Below are 10,788 nucleotides of genomic sequence, written 5' to 3'. Positions count from 1 at the left end.
ATATATATATATATATAAATAAATAAAATAAAGTGGATCATTTAGCTTAGCACAATTCAGACTGAGATGATGCACATTTGTATCAATACTACTTGGGACCTCTAATTACCTAACAGTAAACACGTATATGCTGCAGTTCAACTATGAATTATCTACATTTCTACTACCACCACCCCCTCAAAAGGTAATTAATTCTGACTGAGTTTTTCCCACTCTAGAATGAAAAGGTGTGAAGTGAGCACAGAGTATTTTCACTTGCCTCAACCAGCCTTTTAAATACATAAATACATAACTACATATTTTTAGTTTCATTTATCAAATATATATTTTATTAATGAAGTAAAAATTTATAAACATATTATATTGATATAGTATATATTATCTAATGTAAAGTATTTAATTTTACAATGTAATGATTTGTTTTAACAATTATTGACAATGGTAAATATAACATATTAAATATATTTAATTTAAATAAGAATAAATCAACATTATTTCGTCTGATATTATTATAGCCATTCCAGCTCTCTTTTGGATACTGTTCTCATGAGCTATATCTTTCTATCCTTTCACTTTCAACATCTAAAAAGTTTTAGAACTGAAATGAGTTTCTTATAGATAGCATATAGTTGATTATGTTTCTTAATACATTCTGCCAATCTCTGCCATAGAATGTTCTCATACATTAGGATGGCAATAATTAAAAAATAACAAAGCTGGGCATGGTGGCACATGTCTATAATCCTGGCACTCAGGAGGCTGAGGCAGGAGGATTGCCATAAGTTCAAAGCCAGCCTAAACTACACAGTGAGTGCAAGGCCAGCCTGAACTAAATGGAGAAAAAGAATTTATTTTAAAATGTTGGCAAAAAATTGAAAACTTCATACATTCCTGGTAGAAATCTAAAATGATATAGTGACCACTGAAAGGAGTTTAAAAGCTCTTCAAAACAGTTACCATATAGCCCAGCAATTGCACCCCTAGCTCATATAAATCAAAATAATTGAAAATAAATATGCAAATAAAAACATACAAACGTCCACAGCCACACTATTTACAATAGTCAGAGATAGAAACAACCCAAACATTCAACAGATGAACAATAAAATGTGACAGATGAACAAAATAAAATATTATTCAACCATAAAAGGACTGAAATTTCAATATATGGTAAAAATGGATGAACCCTGAAAACACTTTTAAGTAAACTAAACAGAGTCTATTTACAAATATCTATAATATATTCATAAGGACAGAAAGTAAATTAATGGCTTTCAGGGACCAGGAGGAGAATGAAAACTAAATACTACTGGTTATCAAGTTTCTTTGGGGAATAATGAAGATGTTCTTAAGTTAGACAGTCATGAGAGCTACATAACCTTGTGAATAAATTTTTAAAAATGAGCTGTGTACTTTGAATGGCTGATTTTACAGTATTTAAATTTTATCTCAATTTTTAAAAATCTAATCTTTAGTATAAAAATTCTGAACAGGCTGCCTCAAGGACTACGGAGTAAGAATGGACAGAACATGAGAGAGCTCTCTGGAGTAAGAGCATTGCCTAGCATCTCAGTAGAGTTTGGGGTTACAGAGATGTATGCATATAACAAAACAGCAAATATAGGCAAGTTCTGCTCACATTACTGCATGCAAAGTTTGGACTAAAACAAAACTATATGCAAAAACTTAATTGCATTAACATGTATTTTGGAGTACCTCCCCTTCCCTCATGCTGGGAAGGAAGCCAGAGCCTTGAGCATTCCCAGTCCTAGGTTAAGTATTTAGTGGAATATGTATGAGTATGTGCAATGTACTTTAAAAATACAGCAAAAATAAGATGAGTTAACATAGGTGTAGATAAGCGATAATCTAGGTTAATAACAGAACCTTGGTGCTGAACATGTACAGGTATGTAACACAAAGTTCTATCAAAACTCTTAAGTTTTAAATTTCCCCAAAATAAAATATTGAAGGGGAAAAAAATCAATGAACAGTAAATTATTGGCAAGTTATGAGTACTACTCAGAAAGTTATGGTTGTATGACAGAATGAGTAGAGCATCTTCTCCTAAAGACATAATATTTAAGCAAAGATACAAGGACTATGCAAGAGTCTTCCAGATCCCTTCTGTCCTGACTCTTTCCCTCCAAACCCCTCAAAAATGCTAAGGCTCTGAAAGTCTTTGCATTCAATTAAGCTGATGTGACTAAGGTACAGTAGGCAAGAAAAGGAATAGAGTAAAGTGAGACTGAAGAGAAAAGCAGGAAAATTACATACGATTTGTTGTCAAGGAACTGTGTTTTATCTAAGAGCAACAGAAAGTCATTAGAGGATTTAAAGTAGGGATACGGCAGGGTAGGATGAGCTGTATCCTTGCTCTTTTACATTTTAAAATATCCCACTGTCTGCTACACGAATAATGGCTTTGCCTTGTTTTTAAAAAGAGGTCAAGAAACTATTGATATAGTCCTTATAAAAGACAAAAGTATTTGGAGTAGAGTGGTGGTACCAAAGATAGTGAGTAATGAATGTGGGATGGCTTCCAGGATGGAACCTGGATTTTGGTCTAAGTAAATAGGGTAACATTCACTGTGGAAACTGTAAGAGAAGTGGGTTTGTATGGTGATAGACTTCAAGATCACAATTCTTTTTAATTGAGCATGATTTGTGATTGTGCGAAAGATAGACAAAGAAACAGAGTAAGAATGACCTGGAAGTTGTTAAAAGACAAGTTTAGATTTATAATTTTTTTCCTTTCAAGAATCAATGTTTATTTTAATTATATTAAGGACCTTTGGTCCACTAAAAAGATCAAACTTAAATGGACATCAAGATCCAATTACTGTTGTCCTAAATTGGGATTACAGATAAACTGGGGGTCAATAGTCCTATTTCTCTAAACTTAGGAAAATCTCAGGAGTGCAAATGAGGCAGACAAGGGAGTCCAAAAAACAAATACATTAAGTAACATATTAAGTCTTAACTGTCTCTCACCCCATCAATGATCAGAGGCTGCCTGCTTCTTTAATTCCACATAGAAAATGCCTAAGTACCTTATAGTATTTTATACAAAACAATGACTCAAATTTTAGATCTCATCTTGAAATCTCATTAGTTTAGCCAAAGTATAATGAAAGATCCATGGTGTTAAGAGCCAAAGAAATTAAATTTAAACCAGTAGCTCAGTGACCTTGAGCAAATTACTTAACATTTCTAATCCTTAGGTTCCTGTAAATGGAAATGGAAATAATTAAACACAAGAATGAGCATTAGAAATAATATTTCGAAAGTGTCTGGCTCATGGGGAAAAAAATGTTCAGGGATTTAGCTCAGTGGTTCTGCCACCTACTTTGCAGCACAAGGTCCCAAGTTCTATCCCTGGTACCACAAAAAACAAAAATGACCTATAAATATGGGCTACTATCATGTAAACGACACCTAAAACATCAATGCTGAAAACAGCTTCCAACTTGAGCAGCAAAGATTTTTGTTTCCAGAAAAGTATAGACTGGAAAGAGGGTACCACGTAAGACAGGATCAATTTCATTTTTACCACATAGCACAGAAAAAAGTAAAAGAAATCTAGGAAAGGTATGACACATACTTACAAATGGATAGCTTTGAAGATTTTATAATTCAGTTGGTTAGAATGAGGAACATATTTTCCCATAGAATCAATATTAATTTGCCTCTTAGATGAACTTAAAATGGCCATCATAATCATGATGCAGTTAAGATATAATGTATCCAATAAAAGTAGCAGAAAATTTAATGAATGACCAAACAACACAAAACCAAAAGACTTCAATAATATGCAATTTAATTTCATTTAGTAGCTAGTACTTGAAGGAAAAGCACTATGAGAGTACTTTTATGGGAGGCTTCTGTGGTGACTGAGAATGGATTCTCAAGGAAATTCTAAAAGCTTTATAAAAGCTGATGACGCTGGTTCTTTACTATGTTTTATTTCATCTCAAATGTTATGGCCTCCCGGGCTGGGGATTTAGCTCAGTGGTTCCACTACCTACCTCAAATGTTATAGCCTCCCTTTCTTTCAGTACAAGCAAAACATTAATACATTTATACTTAGTAGTTATAACTGTGATCATTAATTCACAAATGAGAGTGAATAATAAGGGAAATTTTTGAAAAAAGACAGAAAAATGGAATCATGAGGACATACCCAAGTATAAAGAAAATAAATTTAAACTGAATTTAAGGGACATGAGCAGGAAAAAAATGAAAAAGAAGTAAAGCCCAGAATTAAAATGTGGAAGAAAGATAACAGAGTGATGAGAATTGATCAGAGAGAAACCATCATGATCAGGTGTTTATCTTAAAAGTCACACGTTATAAAAATGGTGGAAGAAAAACACAAAAGCAAGCAAACCAATCTGCAGACTACCATTTATTCAAAGGAAATGCTCACAAGTTGATGATTCATAATTCAAAATGTGGCACAGCAATGTAAGTCTATAACTTTCTTCTACCCTCTATTGTTACCCTAACATCCTCCAAATAGTTTTTATATACATATTATGATAAATAGTATTGTTATATCCTATTAGGTAGGTGACTAGAATGAGGAGTTAATTTAATAAAACTAAACTATTTTAGGAATGTCTCCTCAAAAGCCAGATGTTAAATACCTCTTAGCAATGAAAAATATTCAGCAATCTGGCAAATCTTACTGTGAAATACTGTTCTTTTTGAAAAGGTTGACAGTTCTGAAGAAATGATTAACTAATACATATGGTAGACAAAGATTTTTCTATGGCCTAGTATTAAGTCCAGGACTTTTTTGCAAAGTAATACTAAACAAAGTTGAAATAATCTGGCCAAACCAAACTAAAAAGAGCAATGCAATAAGCTAAATAACTGTGTGTGCATGTGTGTGTGTGTGTGTGTGTGTGTGTGTGTGTGTGTGTGTGTGTGTGTGGTACCAGGGATCGAACTCAGGACCTTGCACTTGCTGGGCAGGTGGCGAACCACTGAGCTAAATCCCCAAATCCTAAACAACTTTTTAAATCACTAAAGAACTGTTATACTAGCCTGTTCTAATTTGCAATGAATGTACTTATTAATACAACTATTCACTTTCAGGCTAATATTTCTACATATCACAACTATATAAATCTTGTCAAATCTACTATTCTCCAACTGCAGACAATATTTCTAAATAATCAGTTCTGTAAGACTACAAGAAATGTTAGTGTGTATGCTGAAAACTCTGGACATAGGAACTGTAGGGTGTTTTAAAGATGGCTATGAATCTCTATATAAGGAACTAGCTAATTTCTCTCACTTGTCTACACATTTCTTTCAAATGTTCACAAATACTGATTCAGTTAATAAAATTGTAGTTTTTAGCAACTTTGTTAATCTATCATAACAGAATGCCCTTACAGGTTTTCTCAATTAGCAGATACTGAAAATACCATTGCTTTCGTGAGCACCACAAATATTTTTTATTTAAAAAGTACAATAGTCATTAAAATGGTTTACTCCATTAAGAATATTCATTTCTAATTCCCCACATTCTATTTTATCTTTCTTTTAGCAAGATAAAATTTTAAAATTTGACAATATTATATTTTAGGAAAAGGCAAAACAAAGTATCTTGTCACTTTACTTTAATCATATATGTATTTAACTTTATAAACTTTATATTCAACTGCTTAAATGCGATTTACACTCAATCCATTTTTAAGGATATTTAAGACAATTCCTTCTTTTAATTAGCTAGCGAATTCATCTTACAAAAAGGGTCTTATTACTCTTTAAAGTTCACTTTAATAATAGGATACAGGAATTCAACTGATAAATTCTTTGGAGCAACATGTAATCAAAAATCTAAAACCATTAAAATATTATTTGCTCTATTGGAACTACTTATTATTATATCTTTCCTTAACTGAATCTGCTGAAAGACGCAGAAACCCTACCAAAGTTAATTTAAGAACTTACCAATTTCCCTCGCAATTCTGACGGCTTCATCTGCATCCTGTAACAGGAGGAAATGAGACTCAGCATTAATCCCATGAGGCATTGCACAATGTCTTTAGGGCAGTCGTATATTGCACTACTGTCTCCTCTGATTCATTTAATGTTCAATTTTACAACCTTCTAACCCTTTTCATTCAGAGAAATGTAAAATTAATACCATAAGTGGAATGTAAATTCTACTTCATCATTACTATATTAAGAAACTCAAAGGGGTCTGAAATGACCTGGCAGGAAGCACTACCAGAGTTGCCAATGATTTGGTGTAGTTGCTGGAATTTAATGGCAGAATTTGAATGTTTACAATCAATACTGAATCATAAATCAGATCATTAAAGCTTGTCTACAGCCAGCTTGTTTCTAATATTTATAGATCATGTTTTCCTAGATTTTGTCAGCAGGGGGAGTTGATTCTCTATTGTTTGGGAGGAGTTTGATCAATCTTGCAGAAATAAAAAAGTAAATTTCCAATATCTTTAGGAATTATCAAATTTTTAAAATTCATTATGGTAATATTCTTTATCTTTTGCATCTTACCTTTTATTTCATCTCTTTTTCAGGCACACAGTTCATATTTATAGTTGTAGCTTGCCACATAAAAGCCTTAAATTCAATGCCCCACCCAAGAAAAAAACCTACAAAACTCCAAAGGGGGAAATCAAATGCCTTCCCAAACAGTTTGGTACAAAGGAAAAGTTTACTGATATAAGGATTAGTTACTGCTAACTATGAACTAAAGCCACTTGTACCTTTAAGTTGCTGAAAAGGCAAAAACGTCCCTTGAATCTGTCATTCATTGATCATTAACTCTTACCTAACACCCAGCAAAGAATACTCATGACACATTTCCCATATAATGAAGACAATACTGATCTTCAAGCTCCTTTTCAATTCTATTTTTTTTAAACTGAGTGACAGAAAAAAAACTACCAATAGTGTTTTGAAACCATCAGCTGGTAAGTATCCCTAGACTTTTAAAATACAACTTCAAAATAGTGAAGTGAAGCCTGTTACTTTCAAGCTTTTAAGCTACTACACTTAAAATATAGAGCAAGCACGTGAGAATCCACCCCTAAAACTGAGGTAGAGGATGTTTATAACTGGTTCATTTATGTCTAATAAAAAAAAATCTTCCTTAAAACTCTTCAGTACCTAATAACATCCCCTGAATAAGGAGGTTGGCGGGGGAAGTTGTCAGAAAAATTTAATTTCCTTTCATTAGCCAGTCTGCTCCACAAATAGGTGCTTGTTAAGTTCAAAGCAGTCCTGAAAGCCACATCAGTTTTAAGTCTTTTTTTACTCCAAGCAGTCACATCTGCTAATGAGATTTTCCAAATAACAATTGTTTTCAAGTCAGAGATAAATCTATTCCTCCCACCCAACAGCCCCCCAAAATCAAGGTTTACTGCTTTATTACACCTTGCTGTTTTCACAGACCCTACATTCTCCAAATTTTAGCTTAAAAGGATAAAAATCCATGAAAAGGGTCATTTAAGAATGTTAGTGGTTTCCACACATTGAGTTGGAAGGTTCTTTGTTCCAGCCAGTGACAGTTATTGGAGAATACTTGCCTTTAATAGCCTCTCTGTCAGGAAGTGTTAAACCTGCCAAATGCGAACAATTAGGGCCTCTTGAACAAAACGCAGGAAGAGTGATGGCTGTCGAAGACTGGATTATAATAAGCCTAGAAGCAAACTTCCAACATTTCTTTCAAATGTGTAAGAGTATATTTGTCAAAGATAATCCCAAAGAAATTAAAGTGCCATCCAAAATGTTTGTTACTTTGAGAGAACTCATAGGCAAGTTTTAAAGAATAATTCAGAGAATTCATTAGCTAGATTTTGCCATTTATTTATACATGTATATACTACAGATGCATCATGTGCATATAAAGAAAATTAAATGTGAACATAGCACAACTTCTAAAAACTCTTGTAACTGCCACAGTCCAGTATTTCTGCTAGATACCTGCCATAATCTTACCTTTGAACTAATCAGTATGCTTAAGTTTTCTTACTATGAAAATCAAATGCTATGAAACAAACTTAGAAATTAACTCTCACTTGTCACTTATTTATTCCCCTGCAAAACTTTAGTTTTATGTACTAAACACTAGAAATTCTGTCAGTATCACAAATGTACTAAAAACACTCAGCTGCAATATGGTCTTTCAACACATTTATTATGGGGCTACATGAAATTACTTTTGAAAAGATAAAAATTCCATATAGCTCCAAAGTCAATGGTAATGACACAGAATACTATAACACTTCCAGGTAAGGTTACAAAAAATTAGTAAAACTTTCAAAGAACTAAAAAAAAAAAAAAAAAGACTGATTGTTGAATCATCCAGAAAAATAGGCAAATGGTTAAGTTCAAATAAAAAGTCCAAAAGGATAACATATGAAATATGTTTAATCATAGTTATAATTACAGAAATGTAGGTTAAGACAATGAGAGCTCACTTTTACCTAGCAAATTAATGTATGATAATGGCCAAGAGTGGAGACTTTAAAAGTAAATAAGCACTTCTCACAATTGGTGTCATAGAAAATGGTATGATAGTTTCAAAATTAGTCTGAGGATGTGTATCTTTTGATCCAGTTGTTTCGCTCTTAGGAAGTTATCCTACAGATATTCACACATGCATGCACACAGAGAGACATATACAGAAATTTATTATTTTCAGTATGTTGGTGTCTTGATAAGAAAAATTTGACAAGCAACTTAACAGGCCTTCAATAGGGGACTGGTACCACAAATAGTACACTGATTAAAATGGAATATTACATGGCCTTTAAAACTGTAAGGAAGATCCTTATGTTCTTTTTTTAGCTTTAATTGAGTTTATTGGTACATTTTAGGGATACAGTACAGTTACATTCATTGTTGGGAATTTGTACCTCCACATGACAGGTCTTGGTTCTCATTTTTTCCCCTTGTCCCTGCCCTCCCTTCACCCCCTCCTCCCCTCCCCATCTACAAACATTTTATTTCCATCTTTTCATTATCTCACATTTTTTTCTTTTCCCTTATTACCTTTCCCCTACCCATCTCCCCTTCCCTACACCTTTAGCTCCTTTCTTCCCATTTCTAAATGTCAGTAATCTTATTAGGATCTTCTGTATTATTGCAGATTATTCACACCAGAGAGACTATTTGGTATTTACACATGTGTGCCTTATGGAAATCAATATGGAGATACCTCAAAGAGCTTGAACTGGAGGTTCCATTTGACCCAGCCATCCCTCTGCTGGGTATCTTTCCAAAAGAACTAAAAGAATCATATCACAGAGAAGTATGTGCACCCATGTTTATAGCGGCACAGTTTGGAATAGCTAAAACTTGGAAACAGCCCATTTGCCCATCTGTTGGAAACTGGATAAGGAAGATGTGTTTTTTTCTACAAAATGGAATATTACTCAGCCATAAAAAAGAGAAAATAGATTCATTCATAGGAAAATGGATACATATGAAAGATATACTCCTAAGTGAAATAAATAAGATCCTTATGTTCTTATTCATCCACTTCTATGCTAATTCCAAAAATATTTTCCCAAAAACAGTACATGAAATAAAGTTTCTGGTATTGGGGAGCTTACTACAGGCTAATAAGAGAAATAAAAAATCAAGGAAACGAATCGGTTTGAGAACTAAAACAAATGTTACAATGGAAACAAAGAGTACCTCAGCAGAGAATAAGAGAGGACTGTTTTAGACAGGACATTCAAAAAGGACCCTTCTGACCTAAAAATTGAAACCTGCAGATACAAATAGCTCACTACCCTGGAAAGACTGGGGAGAAAGTACTCTAGAAAGAGAAACAACATATACAAAACCCTTAATTAAGAAGGAATTTAATATGCTCTAAAAACAAGAAGGTCCTGAAGACTAAAACTGAAACATACTAAGGAAGTGGCAGAACAGGATAGGATGACCAAAAGCAGGAGCATGGCCATGTTCCAGCCTGGCCTTTCAGAAGAGCCCACAATCCCAAAGGCCTTGGCTGTATCAAAGGGGTGGGGAGTAAATTGGAGTTCCATTTTAAAAGGTTAATCCATCCATTCACCCACCCACCCATCCATCCATCCATCCATCCATCCTTCCTTCCTTCCTTCCTTCCTGCCTTCCTGCCTTTCCTTCTTGCCTGCCTGCCTGCCTGCTCACCTGTTAGTAATACAAAATCGTGAGGCCTGTTTTGGGAAAATGGTATATACACTTACATATCTTGGTCATTTTGAATCCCATTACTCCTCTCCCTTTCCTCTTCCCTATTTCCTATTCCCCTGATCCTTTTCTCATCTCTACAAATCTATCTCCTAATTTACTGTCATCTCTAAGAGGGTAAAACTCTTATACTCAAAAGATATGCAAGACGTTTTAGTAAAGTTGGGGAAGGAAAATAAAGTGATACATAATGTACCCTTATTCATATTAATATGGTAATACACTTCTGAATAAATGAATGTATGAACAGCTACAAAAAACTCAGCTTAAATTACTTCTCAAATGTAAGATTAAGAGTTGAGGAGGAGGGCCAGGGATTTAGCTCAGTAGTGCAGTCACTTGGCTCAAAAGTGCAAGGTCCTTAGTTCAATCCCCAGTACAGGAGGGGGAAGGAGGAGATGGGCACAGTAGGACACATCTGTAATCCCAGCTAATAAACTGGGAGGCTGAGGGAGGAGGATGGCAAGTTTGAAGTCAGCCTGGGAAATGAAGCAAGACTGACTCAAAATAAAATTGTTCAATCCTGAGTAACAAAAAAAAAAAAAAAAGGGGGGGGAA

At 34.0% G+C, this 10,788-nt stretch overlaps 1 protein-coding gene across 2 annotated transcripts in view; it reads right to left on the bottom strand.

Moving 5' to 3' along the window:
• Pcca (propionyl-CoA carboxylase subunit alpha) overlaps positions 1 to 10,788 on the bottom strand; it is a 372,170-nt gene that overhangs the window by 245,103 nt on the left and 116,279 nt on the right. For both annotated transcript variants that reach the window (XM_010604603.2, XM_010604604.3), the window contains exon 8: positions 5,968 to 6,004. In XM_010604603.2, the coding sequence (XP_010602905.1) occupies positions 5,968 to 6,004 (37 nt within the window). The remainder of the gene's footprint in view (positions 1 to 5,967; positions 6,005 to 10,788) is intronic.

The sequence above is a fragment of the Fukomys damarensis genome, unplaced genomic scaffold (assembly GCF_012274545.1).
Source record: "Fukomys damarensis isolate Sample0158 unplaced genomic scaffold, DMR_v1.0_HiC HiC_scaffold_6, whole genome shotgun sequence".
In the NCBI taxonomy this organism is placed as follows: Eukaryota; Metazoa; Chordata; class Mammalia; order Rodentia; family Bathyergidae; genus Fukomys; species Fukomys damarensis.
This window is presented reverse-complemented; position numbering and strand designations above follow the sequence as displayed.